Genomic DNA, 21,876 nt, shown 5'->3' with positions numbered 1-21,876 from the left:
TATATATATATATACATATATATATATATCTACTGCAATGCAAGTGCTAAAGCTTCTTCTGAAGATAAAAAAATATAATGCAAATGTTAATTTTTAAAAATAGGTTAAAATATTTAATCTTACTTCTAGATCTCCTTAATTTATCTATTTACAAGATAATAGGAAGGTGTAGGGAGTGCTTAGAAGCACCGTGACAGGTTCCAAATTATAGACTCAGGAGACAAAGAATTATGACACAATTTGCTCCAGCAAGGTGGGATAATTATAATGGAAGGGAGAACAAGGGGGAGGAAAGCTGCACATAAAAAAGCATCGAGGTGTTTCAAATAATAGACTCTAATTTGTATTATGATGTTGCATATTTGCATAGTATTACCATAGTTATTAATGAATTCCATACTTTTATTTTGATGAAATGCCACATTCTGTGCACATAAACTGTGCTGTGATCCTGCAGTTTAACTGAAATAATAGGCAAATGTTGTTAGAGAGGCAGAAGGATTGGGTTTATTTTATATTTATTGTGTATTTATTATATGTTATTATGCTAATTTACTGATTTAGAAGGAGAAAAGCTTTTAAAGAAAAAGCTGAACCAAATTTGGACCATATTTTACTGGAGCTGCATTCCCCAGCCATAAAATGGAAATTATTTTCCTAATACATATATAGTTTTCAAAACAACAGTGCTAGGATTTTATAGATACATATAAAACATACATAAATTATTGAATATGTCAGTGTATAAACTGTGTGAACTACATCTTACAAAGTCTCCTTAATAAAACCCATAGTTTCTTTGATTTATTTTAACTTTTTCTCAAGTGGTATCATAACTTGCATCTGATTGTAATACCTGTCCCTTTTTTCACCATTCAGGAAATTTTAAGTTTTAGGATCCAGTCTCTAGACCTGAACTTGTGCACTGATTCATAGGATCACTAATGAAAAAGTTATTTGGCCTTTTCCAAATTGCTATTCAGATAAAGGATGACCAGCCTGTAAATTCTTTTTCAAGAGGAAAACCAGACAGACCTGGTGGAAATGCACTGCCTCACCCACTTTGATTTTATGTTATTTCAATAGCTTCAGTTTGAAGCAGTTTTATAAAAACATCACCAGAAAATTTTTGTGAAATCAAAGAAATTTTTATGGAGACAAGTGTTTCAGAATCAGGTTTCCACTGTTTTAAAGGCTGCTAACCTTTAAAAACATCCCTCCAGAGAGGAAATTTAAAAGAAAAAAGTGTGTTTTGACAGTTTTCATTCTATGTGTGTGTCAGAAGTATTCATGGTAAAATCAGTGTATGATTAATTGGGATTTTTGCTTTTATTAACAAACAGGCTGTGTTTACCTGGTTTTAGTAAGAACTAACTGACTCCATGCTATCCCAAAACCTGTCATTCCTGTGGCAAAGCCAGAGCAGCAGACAGAGCCCTGACACAGCAGGGAGGTGCAGGGTCCCATCTGGCCCTCTGTGTTTTCCCAGAGGAGAATCCCAAACCCCAGAGCTCCTCTGGGGATTGTTCCCAAGTGGTCTCAGAGGTGTGAGGAACCCCAGGGAGGCAGGTGTGAGACAGGGGGTGGCTGTGGCAGCTCCGGGCCCTGGGGACCAGGAAGAGCCTGGAAGGGACCAGGGAGGGCAACAGAGCATCCCCATGGAGCTGCTTCAGCTGCTGCAGGTCCACAATAAATCAATTTTTGGGTGATCTGAGAATGGGTTGAAAACCAGGCTGGATTGGGGAAGAAGTACCTGGAGATGGAGCTTTTAAATTCCCAAAAATTTAGAGGATTCCTAAAACTTGTGCGTGAAATGTAGAAATGGAAGTGCAGCACAATATTTAGGTTGTGGTGTTTTAAATGCCTTGGATGTGGTGAATTCCATGTAAGGTGCTTGAGTTTCAGTCAGTGCTGTTTCCTTTCATCTCCTCTGTCAGATCTCCTCCTCTGCCCTTTTATTTCTCTTTTCCATTCAGTGAAAATTGTAACAAAGTACCACCTACAGAAAAAGCTGTATATGCATCCATGTGTTTATATATTTCTACATATATTTATATATATATATTACACTGACTACTCACACGAATGACAACATCAAGAAAAATTACTATAATTAAAAAGAAATCTGTTTTGAAGGTAAGCTAAATTCATTACTTATGCAATATAAACTCTTTAGCTAAAATTACACCCTGTACCTATTAAATTTCCACGTGCATGCATTATTTTTATCTCTGTATGTCACATTACAGCAAAACAATTTCATTATGGCAGTACCTGTAAGAAAAAATGCTGGAGAGTTTTCCACAGAAGAAATAAACTCTTCATATATTGTAGGTATTTCTTGCTTGGTGTTTGATCTTCAGGTGCTGGTGTTTACAAAAAACTGATTAGCACTTGGCTGGTTTTTCCCCATTATATTCATTATTTTTTTCTTGATGTTGGCTACAATAATTTGGCCTATTTTATCTTAGTAGCTGCAATTCTCCCAGATTGCTTTATTAGCATAAAATCCTCCTTTGTGATGTTATTGCTTACCTGCAGTAAGGTGTGAGAACACCTTAAGCCATAGCTGAAGATTTTTTTTCATTCCACTTCTTTGAATACGTAAAAAGTTCAGATCTTATATTGTCAGATGGATATGGAATTTGCTCCATTATTTAAAAGTGGAACTTCAAACCAGAATGTACAAAACAAGCAGAGTTTTTAGCTGGAATTGTGACACAGACACAAGGCAGGAAGGTTCATGGTGACTGTGTGTTTAGCTATTTCTACATTTTGGGTTCCTGACACTAAAAAGAGGCATTAAATATCTATTTGGAGGCAGATTTCCTATATTTCAGCTTCCAAAATTCCAATTTTAACTATAGCGAGTATTCAACAACTTCCCTCTTACATCCTATCTTCTACTCTGCACTGGGAAAAACAGGAATCTGCTTCAGGTTGCTCAGAAATAAAATGGCATTTTCTCCTGTCACCTGAATTCTACCATTTCTGACAACAGCCACCTGTTTTCTGTACTTCAGAAAACCCGGTCAAGTGTGAAAGCCCTGGGGGGGATCTGTCCTGCCTGTTCCCTCACCACCTCCAATAACCCCAGCCACCAGCACAGCAGCTCAGACCCAATAGGGGAGGAACTAGGACGACAGAGAGCCTGGAAATGGGAGAATTAGAGGGGAAATAGCTGAATATAAATCTGTGTTTTATATTCAGAGAGTTATCCTAAATCAGCTGCACACCTCACTAAGAAGTGTCACTGCAAGCACAGCTTCATCTTGGCATTTTGCTAATGATGATTCCATAATGAGCTTGTCTGCCTCTGATCTCACACTTGAGTTTAATTTCTGCCTCCTGAAATCCTCCTTTCCAACTCCTGTCATGGAATGGGGCGTCAGGACTTGCTGAGCTCCAGCCTAAAACACGGGATCAGCCACTGAACGAATCAGATAATCTGTGTAGCTCTTTAGAGTGTGTGCAGGTAATAAAGCTGTCAGTGGAGATACAGAAGTTCTTACTGTTTGATCCATGCTTTTATATGAAATAAGTATTTAACAGATTTTCCAGTCATGTCTTTCTGTGTTCAAGGCGTGCTGTTACTTTGGCCGTTTCTGCAATGTTCCTGTCTGGCCCCTTCTTCTGAAACGGGGTGTTGGTGACTTTAGGCAACGTTCTATTCTCATTAGACAGTTTCCTGATCCAGATTTCAGGATAATTTGACTAATTATGTGACGGTGTGATTCTAGCCAGGCAACATCTGGGGTCATTTTGGTAGTCAGGATTCATTCCCTAAACTTGTGTATCCATTTCCACTAATTGAGTCATTTGATGATGAAACAGCCTGAATCATCATGAAACAAAACCAGGGAATAGAGGAAACCTTTCTTGTTTATGTTTCCCCGCTCTTGGGATGGGAAATAATCCTGCCTATGCTAATGGCACCCTCTTGTCCCTTTTAGAGGCTTTCTCTTTTATTTTTCTGTCTTTCTTTTCAAACCAGAAATTATTTCTAGGATTTACAGTGCAAGAAAGAAATCACCTGAATCTCCTGCCAGGAGACAGAACTTTCCAGGCTCAGGAGCATCATTTCCATGGTGTGGCTCACAAGAACAGCACATATTTAACACCGGGGGAGCAGAATGTATGGCTGTGAAAACTGAAGTCTGGCTTGGCAGCTGTGATAATGATTTAGTCTGGCAGCCCTGGGACTCTCTCAGTTACAGCAAGTAGATGAGGTGCCTACAGGAATTAGAGGAGATCTGGATACTGGCGCTGCCATCTATGCACCACAAGGCTCCTCACCTGCCTAGTCACTGCCATAAACTACAATTCCTTGTTTTGAAGCAGTTTAAATCTGGGGGGTACCCACTTCCTGGCTCTTTTCTCCTCTGGAACAATCTCCTCTATTCCCCATCCCTTTGGTTGCTGACTCTGGAAGCCCAAAAGAGGCCACAGCTTCCTTCAACCCTCTCCTAATATCCTGCCACAGTAGGGTTTGGTGGCATCAGAGCATCAGGATGAGGGGATACTTTCAAGGTTTGTTTGTAACCACATTTTCCCTGTTTGGTAGTTGATTACAGCTGTTTGATTTAAAAATTAAAATCTTGGATGTAGACACGCTTAAATCCAGAACAACCCAATGTCTCTGTCTTCTACAAAGGTATTAATTTACTGTCACTTTCATAATATTTTTATCTTTTCCCCTTTATTGTGCCCCACTCAGTTTCAAGCAAACCACTAACTTGCATCAGCACTTCTACTGTGCTGAACAATTTCCTTTCATCTTCTGATTATCTTTATGGATAAATTTTATCTATGCTTTGCTGTATTTTAAATTTTATATTGACACTAATCGAGGTTGTCATTGGCATGTAAGCAATAAACTTCAAGATAAAGCAGAGAACTTGTTCACTAGGTGGATTTCCTCACATACATTTCCTGCTCAGCCTCTGTGTTTTCCAGTGACTGGAGAAGATGACTGGCTGATTACACTTGCTGGGATCTAAAATACCCTCTGGTACTTATAGATTCACTGGTCAAACCGTGTCCTTCCCTGCTTAAACTCTCTTAAAAGCAGTGACAGGTTTCCAGAGCTTTTATGCAATAACAAGTTATTGGGAGAGGGTTTTTTTCCTGCTTGTTTCCACGGGAATAAGCAACCAGGAGGATCTAGTTTATCATCCTTGTAATGTGTTGCTGAGTGTGCAGAATGAAACTCTTTCTGAGGGGAAACCAGGCCCTACCCAGCTGGTTGATAGCTGGAAAAGGCATCCCAGTGCATCCACTTAGTCATCATCTTGGCATGAGTGGAAGTCGAGAGAAAAACAGAGCAGGGGAGGGAATTCCTTCAGAGCTCTAATAAAAGAAAGATTAGATGTGATATTAAACAGATGACACATTAATATCAAATACAGCTTGCTCTTTAAACTTTTCCAAAAAAGGATGGCTTTCTTTGGTGACACTGTTGCTAACTGTGCAGTAGTTGTTCTGAGAAAAAAGCTGAGGAGAGTTTTTTGTCATCTGTAGCACTTTAGTCTTGAACTGGATGGTCCAGCCCCCACTGACTGACCATGGTGCTTTAGCTGTGATATGGGCCTAACAGTGAAATTAATTCTCTCCCGGGTTTTTAAATCAAATTCTTTGCAGTCAGCTGAGATAGCAAAGTGTTTCATTCCTCATAGATTTCCCTCCAAGCTGGAGGCAAGGCCTTGATTTATTTCTCAGAGTGAACTTTGACAGGGAGAATGGCTGGCAGGAAGGCACGGTCCCAAGTGCCAGCTGTCAGAGGTCCAAACCACTTCACCAAGAGTTTGTTTGTGCTTTGTTTCCTTTCCATACAACCCCAGTTTATAAGTTTTTTATTGGTCGGTATAATTCTCTTTTCTGGAGTCAAAAATTATTGTTTCTAGTACAAGTATCCATGTTAGCATCTGTCAAGACGCGTATTCTTTGCAATTCTTTATTCTCTGCTTTGAGGAAGAAGTTTAGGCAAAAATATTGACGTGTAGTATTCATGATCAGTCATCCTCTGTAACACAAGCATAGCTGAAATTAATAGTGGGCAATCAATTCAGACTCTGAGAGTTGATTTTGTTTAAATGCTCATTAAATTCTTTCATGTCCTACATCCTGTGGGGGCTGTCAGAAATCTGGGTTCAATTCAGCATGTTTGAGACTTTCTGTGTAACTTTGAATTATTTAATGTATTTGAGCTGAGATATCTCTGTGCTTGTTATCTGGGTCTAAGTGGGCAATAGGCCTGGTGATTAAAGGACTGAGACATGGATGAAGGAATGTGGATAAAGGATAAAGGGAAAAGGGACTTGTGTTTGGAAACCTTCAATTAGATTCAACCCTTCTCCCTCCATCAGAACTAGAACAATGGACAAAAATCCAATAAGAACTGTTAAATATGAAGCCCTGTCACTGGTTGGAGTCTCTGAGCCACAAGCAGCTGTTCCTGCATGTTCTCTCCTCAGACTCTTCCCTGAGCAGCCGTGGGGAGCAGGAGCAGCACGCCTTTGCTCTGACCTGGTTCAATGGTTCCGTGTTTCATTCCATGTGGGACAGCTGCTCTCCAGCAGCAGCAGGGTTCAGGAGAGGGTGTTCCTGTAAAAGCCTCTCAGCAAGGCCGTGTACCACTTTATTCCTGATCCACAGGGCAGGGGAAAGGGATGTTCTGCTCAGGTGAAGGTATTCCAAGGGCTGGGATCCAGTGCAGTGGGACTGCTCCATGCCGAGGTGACAGACACCCGTGGGCCACAGCAGGGAGAGGACAGTGCACTCCTCACCTGCACTTCCTGAGATTGGGACAGATCTTGAGGCTCAGCACATGGGATCCTTTTTGCCTGTCCCTCAGGGACATGGCTGGACACACGTGAGCCATGTTGGACTGTGAGTGCTGGTGATAGCAGAGGTTGTGTCACAGACTGGGCGCATCCCATGTGTCCTACCCCAAATACTCTTGTTTAATCTCGACCCAGGTATCCACAACCACCCTCTCAGCCAAGGCCAACCACGATGTTTCACTTCACAGTTTGGTTCGTGTAGCTGACCACACACTCTGTCAATCTTCTTCTTTCCCTCAGAATTATGGTTTGGAGACTGAAAACCTGAGAACTCTGTCTCACAAGCTGAACGCCTCGGCCAAAAACCTTCAGAACTTTATAACGGGTAGGAGGAGGAGTGGCCATTACGATGGCAGGGCCTCCAGACGACTGCCAAATGATTTTCTTACCTCTGTGGTTGACCTGATTGGTGCTGCCAAGAACTTACTCGCCTGGCTGGACAGGTAATTAGCTGTTCCTCCATCCCTTGTGCATGAGAATAATTCCTTGGGGAGTTTTCTATTTGTTCTTTCTTTGCCTCTTGTACTCTTTTATGCTAATATTAAAATGGCGGGTCTGGAATTCTAGCTCTAAATTTTTACAAATTTGTCAAATATTGGAAGCAAAATTTAGTACCCTTCTCTGTCAGGAGAGTCTTAAAATTTGCTCTAGTTACCTTTTGAGATTCTTTCAGCTGGATTTCATCTGAAATGAATATTTCTGTGCTCTTCTCACTGCCACACCTGGTAACATCATCAGAAATTTCAGAATGAAGGGCAAGGAAGAAGAGCTTGTGGAGTTTGAGCTGTCTTTCAGCCATCAAAAAGACAGAAAATCTGGAGTTGAGTAAATCAATTAAGAATGTTCAAAATAAAAGATAGTACTTGTCTGAAAATTAAATGTTCTTATTTATCAGGAGTAGGCTGGATGTGTTAGGTACAGGTGTGCTGGTTAACGCTCAACAATCAGCCACTGGTGTTTTATATTTCTGAACCGAGAATTTGATTAAAAGTATCTCTGTGACTGTGGCAAGAGAGAAACAAAAACATAAATAGCAACAGAGCTTTTATGGCTTGTTTCTCTTTGGAGTTATAGCAGTAAATAGCTTTATCTGGAATCTGAATGCTCTGGAATGTATAAATGGCACCTTAGAAATCACAGTGAGAGTGAATCACCCTCCTTTACAGGATTTGTATAATCCTGGTGACATCTTCCTAACCTAATGCCAGCAGTCATATTCTCTCAGGCTATGACCTTGTCAGTTCTTATAAATTCAAATGGGGTCAGATTCAGCCAGAATTTGGAAAGCCTGAAGAAAATCTGAGCGTGCAGGAAGCTGTGACTAAGTAAGCATTACTGTGCTCTCTGAATTAAGGTGCTGATTGCTGCTGAGGAGTGATGTCATACCAGAAATGCCATCTTTTTAATGAGCAGTACAAAGGAAATCTGGGCTGCTTAGAGTTATTTGAAAGCTCCTATTTCTACTCTCCGTAAGAACAATAACTTCTGATGTTCTGACCAAAATCCAGTTTACCTCCTGCCTGCATTTTCTCTTGTTCCAAAGGTGTATATTACAAAAGTTGTGCGACTTGCTGCTGGAGATTAAAATGATTTGGCATTTCTGTGGTGTGGAACTGATCCCTATATGACATATATCTGCTTATAGAGTAAGTTATGGTCCTTAATGCTGTATAAACCTGTCCTTCCCCTGTCCCAGGTCTCCGTTTGTCAGCGTGACAGAATATTCACTGCTGAAAAACAACATTGTTCAACTGTGCCTGGAACTAACAACCATTGTGCAACAGGTAGGAGTGGCTCTCTTCTGCTCTGAGTCCTCTTCACATCACTGCTTAAAAACTGCAATAGCAAAAGTAACTACAGCTTTTACATCACCACAAAAGTTGTTACAGCATTACTTCTCTGTTCTTTCCATACTCTCATTCTCTGGGAGGGACAGGAAGATTTTTGGACTTTGGTGATGTTCCTGGATAGATTGAAGGACCCTGTGAAGTTAAAAATAATCCACTTTGCTCTTGAGTAGACAATTTCATGTCAGGTGATTTACCACCCTGCGAGTGTTGAACAAAAGAAAAGCGTTGAACACAGTGGGAAGCAGTTTAACTACTACTAACAGGTTATTCCAGATTAAAATATGAATGATCCAAAATGTTTCGGGGACAAATCCTTAAAATACTTACAAATATATCCAGAATCTTCGCTGTGGCTTCTTCACTTAGAGGAGAGCCAGTAGCATGGAGGTTGTTTAGGGATGAACACGAAATATTCCTAACATTAAACCAACTAACTACAGAAGAGATCATGGTAGCAGCGCAATCATCACTGACACTCATTAGGTAATTGTGACAAGGTACAGTCCACCAGAACATAAAAATAAGTTATCTGGTCTTTAGTTCTATATAATATATAGAATCATAGACTGTCCTGAGTTGGAAGGGACCCACCAGAATCATCAAGTCCAATTCCTGGCCCCACAAAGGACACCCCGACAATCCCACCCTGTGCCTGACACCCTTGTCCAAACATTCCTTGAAGTCAGGCTTGGTGCTGTGACCTCTATAATAATATAATAGAACAATAAAATAACAGTGTCTGACAGTGTCTGCCCCAAAGTAAGACAAGAGGTGACACACAGGTACTGAAAGACAGAGGGTGAATTAGTTTTACAAATATTTACGATGAGCAACCCCTCTTGTGAGGGGCTAAAATATTGATGAGACAAAGGAGTGTTACTGGAATATGTGGAGAGGGCAGAGAAAAGGCAGGGCTGTCTGGGCGTGAATAAAAGAGGAAAAAGATGAAAGGGTTGTAGGAGGGAAAGCAAGAAGAAAGCTTATCTTAAGCTCCAGTTTTGTAGGGACTTTAAGCTGGGCCTGTCTCCAATACAGAGGATTTCCCTGCCTGCCTCTGTCCTGTGCTGCCACGGTTTTCCATGCACCCTCCCAGCAGCCCAATCACAAGACTCACTCAATTTCAAATGCTTTTTGGAGTAGTAATGGAGTAGTTGTTCTGAAAACTGTTTTTCCCCTCTGCTTCAATTTTATTTCAGTTCTTAGAGCTAAAGAACTAAGGCTAATAAATATGTATTTTACACTATTGTCCTTAATTTATAATGTTCAGCTTTATTCTTCCCGGGAATCTTGTCATTCATGCATTTTTGCAGCACAAAACAAAGATCATTTTTCTCTGTTCTTAGTTTAGAAATTCCTATGTCGGCATTTAATTATTTATGTATCTTTATTAAGCTTTTTCTTACGAGGTGCTTATAGCACTAGGCTATTTTTGATTTACAGACTAAGCAAAATGAACTTCTCTACAGTATAAAAACTTTGGATTCTGATTCTGTCCTTCAGCTGATACTGCATTTTGTTTGTGTGAGTTTGATTTTTCCCTGTGGTCCAGGTGAAAATAGAGTAATTTTGAATTGCTGTCTCCACTTCTGTCGTTCACTTCTCAGCTTTTGGCAGATGAAATTCTGTTCTCCTCTGCCAGCAATAGTTTGGTTCTTTATTTTTTCCAGTTCTTCAGCTCTAGTCTCAAAGCTGTCCTCCTTTTGACAACTTAAAAACAATCTTTTAGCATAAATTCCAAGTCATTCCAAGAAGAAAAATGCTTGGTTGGTTCTTCAGGTTACAAATCAAGTTTTGTCTTTTCTTCATCTTATTGTCAGGTCTGACTTGTTTGATAGTTGTCTATTAAGATCTTTGATGTTTTATTAAACTTAACACCAGAAAGAGCAGATAAAACCAAATCAGTCATAGAGAGACAGCTTTGCAGTCACTAAATCTGAGGAAAATTGACCTTAATGTGTGAAAGCAGAAATGTCTCACCTAAACAAGAACTGCAGGCTCAGCTGTTGGCTGGAATATGAATTAAATGGCATAACTAATAGAAACCTATCTCAGATCCTTTCAGATACTCCTTGTTTTATGAATTATATACATCTTAAATACCTCATTCAGCCAGTGTGAAAGCAGCAGTCAAGGGTACGGATTTGGCACATTAAGTGAGGAATATCTTCGACATTTTGTGCAAAATGAATGTGTTTTGTGTGCATAGCTTGCAGCTGCCACTCCAGGTGGATTTTCTTAACAGGGTTACCCTGTAACCTTAGTTTAATATAGAAAGTGCTTATGAATCTTCATGCTCAGATGTCCTGTGTGATCTGAGTGACATAACTTAGATCAAATTTATTTTAATGTATCATTATTATTTATGTACCATGCAAATGCTATGATGAATAGTCACTTGTTTATACAGTATTTTCACATGCTGGTTCAAAGAAAACCTCATTCTCTAATTTTAGAGGAGTTTTACAGCTGTCCCTTTATGTTTGGAAATGTACTTTATTCTGCCCAGGTTTCTTAACCCTTTTGATCACCTTCACTAAGCCACTGTAAAAGAATTATGTCATGCAGAGAGCTGCAGAAACATCCTGATTTTGAGGTGCAAAGTCCCATCAAAATGTGTCTACAATATGCAAAGAAGCAGGCTAGAACAGAGCATTGAGATATTTGAACTCTGCTGACTTCACTTTGAGTTGCAGCTCAGTTTCAAGGTGCACTCACTCTCCTTCCTGCTCTGAAAAGGAACCCACCAGAATAACTGAACTAAATTTGGGGTTGTTCAGGGCACCAAGGCTGCCCTGAGGGAAAGACAACTGGAGGAACTGCGGAAGGATAGGGTTGGATTTTTGTTCATAAAATGCAGCCACTGGTTAATTTTTCATTGAGTAGGAAGAGTTCCCCAGTCCTAGTGGCATCTGGGTTTCTAATTTTTCCTCATTATGTCAAAGATGCTTAAATCTGAGGTAGATGCTTCCAACACACTCATTAACCTGCACGAACAAACTTTCTCTCAACAAAAAGTCTCTATGTCTTACCAAAGGATGTCAGAACAACTCAGCCTTTTTCCAACAAAAGCCAAACAAAATTTTGCTCGTTCTCCCCTTTCTTACTGTCTAATTAACCTCACTGAACTGAATTCAGACACCTTATAATGGATTTTTGCCCCATTTTTAGCCAAATACAGTGTGTTTTGGATGAAGCCTGGCTTTTCTGGTTTTTTAAAGCCATCTGGTTTGCACTGCAATTGACAGGAATTGTTGTTTCTTAATAACTTCTGTACCTGGTGTAAGTTTTAAATTGGCCTCACCTGAGAAGGTGGTTGGACCAGATAACCTCCAGAGGCCCCTTCCACCTGAATTATCCTCTGATTCTGCAGCTGCCATGCAAAACCTGGGTGTTATTTTCAGTATGAACTTTGCAGACTTCAGCTTCCAGCCCTTCCATCTTATTTTGCTTGCATTTGCTAAAGAAAATTTCATCAAACATCTGTTCACTCTTTTCTAAAAATAGATTATGATCAAGTCTCTACCTTTGAACCAATTAAAATGAGTCAGTTCAGTGTATTTGCCGTTGTAGATTTGCCTAATTCCAGAGCAATCTCTTTCTTTCCAACGTGTGAATTTCAGAAGTATTTAATTTTGTGCATGCAAGCAATGTATTTTGAAATATCCCTTTGTCATACCCACCACTGAAAGACTGCTGTAGAACTTTCCTACAGTGTTGTGGTGGGGAATGCTCCTTTATAGGGTCTCAGTTTCTTTCCAGTAGTTGACTTAACTCATGCTGTTTTATTGAACTAAGTTAATGAACGAAGTATTTTAAATTTTTTAATGTGTTGGTTAAGTGTCCTCAAGAACTTGCCATAAAACATTCCTTATGGTATCTGCAAATTCCTGTGGTACTTGCATTTTTTCCTTCTTTCAGAATTAGAAATTAAAATTTTGAAGAGGGTGTGGGTGAGCACGAGCCCCACTGACCTTTTCTCTTTATGAATATGCAGAAGAGCAGTTTCACTTTATCAGAGACCAAGGTGTGCTGTACCTTTCAATTTAGGATGTTCAGGACAGTGCAGACCCTGCCTGGTTTGCAACACTGCTGCTGTGACTGGTTTTGTAATTCCTGTGTTTTATCCTTTTACAGAGGGGAAATAGAACACAGCTATTAATTTTAAGGTTATTTTAAACTCTAAGAAGAAATATCTTTATCATGTCATCTTGCTACTGGAGAATGTAGAAAGAATGTGACTATAACTATTATTTATTTTCTAAGAAAAATAGATCAACATTCTATAAATGGTACTCCTGGAAGATTATTTTTTTAATGAGATCCCTAGTGCATTGCTATGTATCAGAGAAAAATAAATCAGAAGAATATTGTGACCTACATATCTCAATATTTTAGTATAACATTGCAAGTGCTTTTAACCTCTCAGTTAAACTGGTCTGATGTATTTAAAAAAAAAGTCAATATGCATCTATTTTGGAAGGAATCCCAAAGCCATTAACATTTTTCATGCTAATGTAATCTTGAATGTGCAACATAAGTACAGCTAACATTAATTCTGCTCTACAAAACAGTAAAATTTCAGTTTTACTATACATACGTCTTCTATTCTTTGACCTGAAGTAATTAAGTTTGTTCAGAGGGAGGCTCATATTGTATTTCTAGCACAGAAATTAAAGGAATAATTTAGACAGGAACATTAGCTCTGAAGTCAAGCTGGAAGCCCTGCTGCGATCATTTTGTTCTCCTGGTACGTGGAGGGTTAAAAGGAGATGGCAGATGAGCTGTTTGAAGTGTGCAAAACTTGCAGGAAAAACTGCCTTGGGCATTGCCAGCCAAACTGACTAATTGAATTCTTTTTTGTGCTCTAGAAAATAACAGTATGAATACAGAGGAAACATCAAAGGGATACTTGACCATGAAATGCTAATATAAATTCTTCTGTGTTCCTTGGCGCTCCCAATCTTCTGATTTTGACTTCCTTATTCTGTAGCAATATTCTTTAAGCTGTAGTCACTTAGAAATTAATTTCTCCACAGAAGCAGCAGTCCTCCAAAATAAATATTGACCTTCAGAGCTGAGGGAGGCGCAGTTCCCTGGGCTGAGGGCTCAGAGCAGCTGCCTCAGATGGGCTCAGGGGCAAAATCCTCGAAGGGACACCAAAGGGAGGAGGTTTGGGAGCTGGATGGGAACAGCCAAGGGTTTGGGCTGCTGGAAAAGGGGAGCAGAGACCTCCGGAAGGTGTCCCAGCCCAAGCTGAGTGTCCAGAGTACAGGGAATGAGGGGGTTGGAATTTTGTGGGAGTTCTGAAGCACTTTACTCTGGTCCCTAATATATTAAGATCCAGTAAAAAGAGGAAATCTTGAGAACTATAGGGAATCTTAAGCTGTTTGAAGGGATAGCACAGAATATTCTGAGTTGGAAGGGACCCACAAGGTTTATCAAGTCCAACTCTTAAGCCCATACAGGGATCAAACCCACAACATTGGTGTTGCCATCACCAGGCTCTGACCAGCTGAGGGAATCTGAAATTACTTGAAGGGATATTTCAGGTATTATCAGTAAGTTAAATTTTACTTGAAAGCTTATTCAAGGAAAAAAACTAAATAAAGAAGACAGGTTTTTTCAACCTCTCCCATATCTTGCTCTGTAGAAAGCCTTTTCCAATGTGGAGTAGCACTTGGAGAAGGATTTAATAATTTCCCAGCATTAGTCCAGGCCAGGGCTGCCCTCGGAGGGGACCAAGACTTGAGGGGACCCTGTTCTAATCTCACTCTGCCTGGAAGAGTTCTTTTTTGTATTTTCCTTTTTATTTTATGTTTAGCAGAATATAGCCTGAGATTTGGAGTGTACCTGGTAGGAGGAAGTGGGGCAGAGCTGTAGGGGATGGTTAAAACTTTGCCATGGCTGTGTCCTGATTTCCAGAGGGTGGTACTGAGGGAACTTCCCTTCCCTCAGTATTAATAAGCAATAGATCCCTTTTAGCAATTTGTATGGTTTGTTTCATGAAAGAAAAGCAGTATTTTAGCCCCTGTAATAGCCCTAAATGAAAAAGCAAGGTAAGGGTGATGCTGAAATTATGACTATAATATTGATTATTCTTAAAATGATAGATAAAATAGAAAGATGACTACTCCAAAAGTAACATGTAGTAAGGTTTATCAGGAATATGTAAGAGACTGTTAACAGCATAAACCCTTCTTTCATTTCTTAATAGGAACTTTAATGTGACATCATTTAATTGGTTTTTTTTCTGTTTTACCACAGGATTGTACGGTGTATGAAACAGAAAATAAAATTCTTCATGTGGTAAGTAATTCTGCTTTGGTGCTCTCTAATCTTATCCCACACACTTAAATGATTCTGTAAAAAAATAAGGCTGCTAGAGGAAAATAAAGTTCCTTACTCTCTGGCATAATTTCTGATGAATTATATCAGTTGCAAAAAGCTAAAGTTCCCCCCACAGTAATGCTCTCTGTTATAGCTACAGTCAATTACAAATACAAAATTATTGGTTTAGGTTTAGAAGCTGCACAGTATTCTGGATGGTTAATATTCCTGCCAGGATTGCTGGTGTGGAATTCCAGCCATCACATCCATAGATCACTGGTTGTCAGACCGAGCATTTTGTGCCTTCAGCACTCAAAAACATCTGATGACAAAGGGGAATGGAAGAACCTTATTCAAGATTATTGATTAGATATTGGCCTTTAAGTTCAAACACTTTATATTTTCCTGGTACCAGCACGGGAAACCTGTACTGACACCGAGATAGAGTTAAAGCCTGTGGTGAAAGGGAACTCTCAAAAGATTTACAAGTTCAGATAAGCTTTTGACAAGCGCTGCCCAAGTGCCTGACTCCTTCTTTCCTCTTTTTTTCAAAGCCTTTTGCACATACTCTGCTTCCAGTGGGGATTAAAATCTGTCATAAAACATTGATGTGCTGTTAAATTTAGAAAGCATGCAGTGACTTTTAGAAAAAATAAAGCTTACTATTGCAAACCTGGGTATGAATAGAGCTTTAAAAAGCACCTGATACCTTCTGGGATTTGGAGTGCACACACACACACATATATACACAACTTTTAGCCCACAGTTCTAACTGTGGCAGAGACACCTTCCGTAGACCAGGTTGATTTGATTGAAAACTTCTTTGTTGTTTATTTTACTAAAATAAAAAGTATTTTTATGACATACTCTAAGGTTAAAGCATTACAGTAGAAAGTGCTCTCTCTGGGATTTAGCCTGCATCTAATCTGTAACCAATGCTCTCAAATTTTGAGGCGTAAGGAAGGTTTTCTGTTGGAAACTTTGATATTTGAATATGAAATTTTTTTTGATATGCCAGTGATTCAAAAGCTGGATCAAGGATGTGCTCACACACAGTGCACCCACCACACTGGATTTTTGAGTTTCTCCATCTCTTCTGGGAGAAGATGAGACCCAAAATTCTGCTCAGGGGTTCCGGCCCCGAGCTGAAACTGCTTGAAATAATTTTGGTAATGGTGACCTTTAGCTGCAGTCACACACACCTCAGTGGAATGCTTTTCATCTTGCAGCTGATACAAAATCCAAATGCCACAGCCAGGGCTCCAGAGCTGTCCTTGGATTTCCAGATGAGTAACTGCACAGTGAATGGAAATACAACCTACAAATTCAGGCAGTTAACTTATTCATTGTGACAACTTTATTTGTTTAACTTCTATGGATAGTGTCAAATGAGATATTAGAAAGCCTCATGCTTTTGCGAATGCCTGAAACAAAACTTCCCTCAAGGGATTTCACTGGAATTTGCTATAATTAGGAAAAATGAGAGTATAGTCCCCAAAGCAAAATAGATGCACACAGCACAGCCCCGACCGGAAACCCATCCTGAGACTCAGCTGAATGAATTCTTTCACATTAGGTTCAAACATTTTTAGGCGTAGCCTTTTTGAAGGAATGCTTTGAGCAACACACTGAAATTTGGGAATAAATCTCTCCACATGAATGTTGTCTGAGAGCTCAGCTCAGCTGCTCTCTGACCCACAAACTTTGCTTTCACAGAGGGGTTTAATCTGTCAGACCCACAGCTACTGTCCGTGCAAGGGGGCTCCTGCTTTGAAGGTGTTTGTGTGGATTTGCACCAATATTTTGAGATCTTTAGCTGGAAGACAGGATAACAAAATCATTGCATAGTCATAGTGATGTGGAATATCAGTTAAAGGATATGTTCAAAGATGCATAAGAATTTTACTTCAGGAAATGGGTTAACTAAGGCACTTCTCTGCCAGGGTAATTTTTAACAAAGGAAATTTTCCAAGTTTTAGAGCAGAATTCACCTAATTATCACAGTTGGCAGGGATGATGTCATCATTCACTAGCCAAAATAGGTTATTCAGTTGCATAAGATATTTATTTTTACGTTTCACTCAGCTCCCATTGTATTTATAATCATAAGGATAAAGTTCATTGGGTTTGTTCTCTTGTTTTCAAAGTGCACATAGTTGGAGTGGAGACGACAGTTTACAGATGCAGATACCCTTCTACAGCAGAACTGCACATACAAGTACATTTTCTTGACATTTATGGATATTTTCCGTTCCCTTAACCACTTGCTCTTGACTTTCATACACCTGTAGTTTTTACAATGCTACGAATTAAAATTATCTGTTTATTCTTGGTTAGTTCTGAGAATAAGAACTTCTTCACTTGTAGTTCCAGTTTGATACGAGGGATTCTATTGCCTTGTTTTTCTTTGCAGTGTAAAACCCTGTCTGGGATTTGTGACCACATCATTTCGCTCTCATCTGATTCTCTGGTGTCCCAGTCAGCACATCTTGAGGTCGTTCACCTCACCAGCATTATGCCCAGTGAGGGGTTGGTAAGTAGCAAAGCAGTTTAAACTTTAAACTCTTAGAATGAGCCTCAGTTCTTTAGGGTGATTTGGGTTTTGAGTTTATCAAGAAACCAAAATGTATTTTTCTGCAGTGTCCTAATTTTTTGGTAAGCTGAATCAGATTTCTAAAGGTGGTTTAATTGACATTTATCTAAATAAAGGGATTGATTTGGGGTTTCTTAAATTAAAACCTGTTTTACCTAGGGCATCACGTGCAACTGTATGAGCAGTTAAACCTGTGATCCTTTGATAGCCAGATTGCAGTGTTTGGAATATACTGAAATAATCCCCAAATGCAAACACCTACAAATAAAATTAACTAATGTCATTAATGTTCTTCCAAAATGATCAGTGGAAGGTTTGTGTCTTGGACTTGCATAAATGTAATTATATGCCTCCCTAACTATCAGTTCAAATAAAACTTCCAGAAGTATCATCCCAGGAGCAAAATAAATCCCTTTTATTTGTAAATTGTTGCTCACTGAGCAGCCTGGTTGGATGGCTCTGGACATCCCAGCTGCTCTGCATTAGTGATGGGTCACAGCAGTGAAATGTTCTGCAGAGATAGTTTCATAGTTATTTGGCTACAGCTTTTAAATATTAATGTACTGATATATTTTTTTGGACAATGGATTTTCGTGACAGCTCAGTGGTCAGTGGGTAAAGATTTCTGTCCCCCCTCTGCAGTCCCTTACTTTACAACCATTTGATGTTGGTGGGCTGTAGAAATGTAAGGACTGTGCTTGGGAACCTTAGATCCCAATAAAAGCTGGAGTGGAAGGTGGCACTGTGGGCGCTGGCCTGTTCTTCAGGCTCTCCTCAAGAGCCAGGCTGCTTTCCCCAGCACAACCTCCTAGACTGCCCTCAGCTGCCTTCTTAGAATTGTTTGTATTTTCTCCCTACAAGAAGAGTAATTCAGGAATGTTGTTTCTGGGTTGAAGGAAGCAGTTGGAGGAGGAAAAAAAGGAGGAAGTGGGGAGTGGAATTGGCAGCCATGAGGCTTATCCGCAGAAAATCCCATAACTGACAAATCAAAATCCATTTGAGTGTCACTCTTCACCTTGTGGCATGTTTCCTGTTTGTAATTCAGCGTGATTTACAGATTTTAAATTTCTGTTAGTTGAGACACTTTGTATTATTTTGACATCTTCCTCTTTGTTCTGACATTGAATAGCGACGAACGTCATATGCAAATACTGTCAGAGTTACAAGGGCATAATTACTCTGAGGTATGCATATTAATCTGAGAATGACATACTTTAATAACATGAGGGGGTGTTGTGTGACTGCACAAGTTTACTTTATTCTTAGGCTGATTTAGTCAACAAAGAACATTACCACAGCATAAACCACATTCAATTTTCATTCCGTGGCAGCGCAGATGCTCAGCCCAGTGTGTAATCCTGAGCACAGATACAATTTCCTTGCTGTGCTGCTGCATCCTTATGGCCAAACATGCTCCCTTTATGGCCCAGTTTCCCCTCTAGGTCTGATTTCTGGGTTAGTGTAGAGTACCCCAGAAATACAGGTCAGTACTTGTGCAGGAGATACGCTGTGAATGTCCCAGTGCTTTTGACTTGCATTAAGATTACTACACCCTCCAGGCCAGCACTCTGCATGGCTTTCCTTTCCATGCAGAAATGTGATGTATTTCTGCTGGTCTAATTAGGGGGAAGTTCATTATCAGTGCTGGAGAGGAGGTGAACACAGAGATGCATTTTCCTCAGAGATGCTGGAGCACAGTAAGCAGGGCTTGGTGGTGCTAATGCTTCCCATGCAGTGATGCCTCTGGATCTAGGACAGAGGGGTAGACTGGTGGAGGACAGGAGGAGTGGAATCTACTCCAAAAATAGCCTGTCCTGTGGGGAACTGAGACTTCCTGGTGTGCAGTCTGAGGCAGGTGTCTGTCAGGAGCTCTTGGCAGGAACTGCCTATAAAGTGTTGGAGTGTGATTTAAACTCTGGAGTGACCAGGATGAGAGTTATTGGCTGAGATGTTGGGGCCTTTAATGTGGTTCACATTCCCCTTTTTTCTGGTAGGACTTGAGGCAGCCAGGACCTGCTGGGATGATCCTGGTTGGGTGGATCTCAGGCTGGAGGAGCCCCTGTGTGGCTCTCCATCCACAACGTGCCCATGAGTTAAGATCCAGCAGAAGAGCAGTAAGTGGGCACTGCTGACAGAGGACATGAGACAAATACTGCAATCAAAATTGCCTGACAATTTCTCCTTTTTTTTTCCTTTTTTGCCTTAGATGAAGTGAAATCACAGTGAATGAGTGAGTTTTCTCTGCCTAATTGTGAAGGCGCTGTAACGTGTTAGGTTGGAAAGTTCCTTGTAATCCATTTTGCTGACACTGTGTTCTGTTTAGAAGAAAATATGAAAAAGGACTATAAATGGGAATAAAAGAAAAATCATGTGAAAAGGAAAAGAAAACATTAATCAGAATCAAATATAGAACAGAGTAATGAATTACAAATGGCTTTCTCATGATTGTATAGCGGATTTTTTCCACAGGATATCTGCTCCATTCAAGAGAAAAATGAGCACTATTCAGTGAATGGAAAGTATTCAGAGTTCCATTTTTATCCTTATCATTCAGTGTAGGGGTTGAGGCCTGATTTACCACACTTCAGCTAAGCTCTGCAGTCCCTGGAGTTACTAATCTCATCGTGAGTTGTTTTATTTATTTTTATATGGCCTTACTGAGTGCTTCACAGACACTAATTAATTCATCCTCACAACACACTTGTGAAAAGGATACTGTAATTTTAGTTTTATAGGTAGGAATCTAATGCACAGCAGTTGGTGTCAAAATCACCAAAAATGTGTTTTTCAAGAGCGGCTTACTGCACAATTTTTCAGAACATTTGTTACCTTTATAGCATAGATTTAAAACACAGTTTCTCTTGGGTTTAAGTGTAGCTCTGATTTTCAGAGCTACTGAGAACAGGGTTCATTCAAGGTTGGCACCTAGAAAACAAACACAATTATTTGCCATCGGTGAAAAGTGTGTTGTAAATCACTCAGATTTATGAAAGAATTCAGTTATCTGGAATGACATTCAGCTGGCTAAATTATGAGTCTTCCTCTATTTTCAAAACTCCATTTGCAGAATTTTTATTATGTGCCTTCTAATTTCTTCCCCAAACGAGCCAGGAATCCTATTGGCATTGCATAAGCTCACACATAAACGGAATTAATTTCCAGGTCCAAGTCCACGCAGTTCCTGCACAGAGTCAGAACTCCTGCAGGGCAGTGTCTGTGTGTTTAATTGTGTAAATAAATTCTGGATCATAAAGCATTTTCACAAAGGGACTCTAAGTCTTTGGAATGTGCATCTTCAGTTCTAGCATTTTCTAACTTTCCGGCTGTGCTTTTACGAGCTTTATAGCCACCCTTTGTTTTTCCCTCGCTAAAATACCTTCTTTTGCAGTCAGCTTTATTAAAAAGTGCCCTTATCTCAAGCCTTCCCAGGACACACTCTGTGCTGTGGTTTCCCAGCATTTTGCTGGACAAAGGAATTTGCATTGGGAACATGGTTTGGGTTCTGTTCCAAGTCCTGCGTGCTCTGTTTGCATCCTGATCTCTGCGGGCATTTGTTGGCCTCCAGAAATCTATTGGGTTTTTGTTCCTCTCCTTTTCCATTCCTTCCCCAGCTTCACCAGTCAAGCTGCTTCCTCCTTTTCCCTATTTTGCCACTGATTTTTCAGTGGCAAATACTGAAACACCTTACGTGTATTCTCTACTTCATTTTGAAGTAACTTTAAGGATTGTAAAGCACTTTTTCTCCTGAACTGCTGTACTGGGTATGGTAATACCATTTATGTCTGAAGTGCACAGCATAATCAGCTCGAACAAGATGTCTGGAAGGCAAAGCTTTGTTTCAAACAATCAATCTGACAAACTTCAAATAAATTCCTGTACTAAAAAAGTATTAAATTGTGAGAATCACCGTTAGCTCTGGCAGAACACACGCACATAAATCTGTATGAAATCGAATAGAATAAAATAACTTTGTGATTTAAGAAAATTGCCTCCCCACTTTAAATTTTTTGGCTTGATGGATCCACAATAAGCCCTTGAGCCAGGAGTCCGGGTTACTGTTGGCAGCTCCTGAGCTTGCTGCGAAATCCTTGGGGATGAAGGCTGATGAAAGGCTGGGAGAACCTTGCTATGATTTACCTCATTCTGTGCCCAGAGCCAGCTTTGGAGCAGTTTTGCTGTCACATAAGCAGCAGCATTTTATTGGAAATGGTGGATATAGAGATACAGAATGGGATCATAGGATGGTTTTTGAGGTTTGGGGCTT

General features: G+C 39.9%; 1 protein-coding gene across 3 annotated transcripts in view; it reads left to right on the top strand.

Moving 5' to 3' along the window:
* Positions 1-21,876, top strand: part of LOC103623158 (connector enhancer of kinase suppressor of ras 2) — a 175,396-nt gene that overhangs the window by 76,187 nt on the left and 77,333 nt on the right. For all 3 annotated transcript variants that reach the window (XM_017742525.1, XM_017742531.1, XM_017742535.1), the window contains exons 4-7: positions 7,083-7,285; positions 8,539-8,626; positions 14,957-14,998; positions 17,433-17,552. In XM_017742525.1, coding sequence (XP_017598014.1) covers positions 7,083-7,285; positions 8,539-8,626; positions 14,957-14,998; positions 17,433-17,552 — 453 coding nt within the window. The remainder of the gene's footprint in view (positions 1-7,082; positions 7,286-8,538; positions 8,627-14,956; positions 14,999-17,432; positions 17,553-21,876) is intronic.

This window comes from Corvus brachyrhynchos, unplaced genomic scaffold, assembly GCF_000691975.1.
Source record: "Corvus brachyrhynchos isolate BGI_N302 unplaced genomic scaffold, ASM69197v1 scaffold220, whole genome shotgun sequence".
In the NCBI taxonomy this organism is placed as follows: Eukaryota; Metazoa; Chordata; class Aves; order Passeriformes; family Corvidae; genus Corvus; species Corvus brachyrhynchos.
This window is presented reverse-complemented; position numbering and strand designations above follow the sequence as displayed.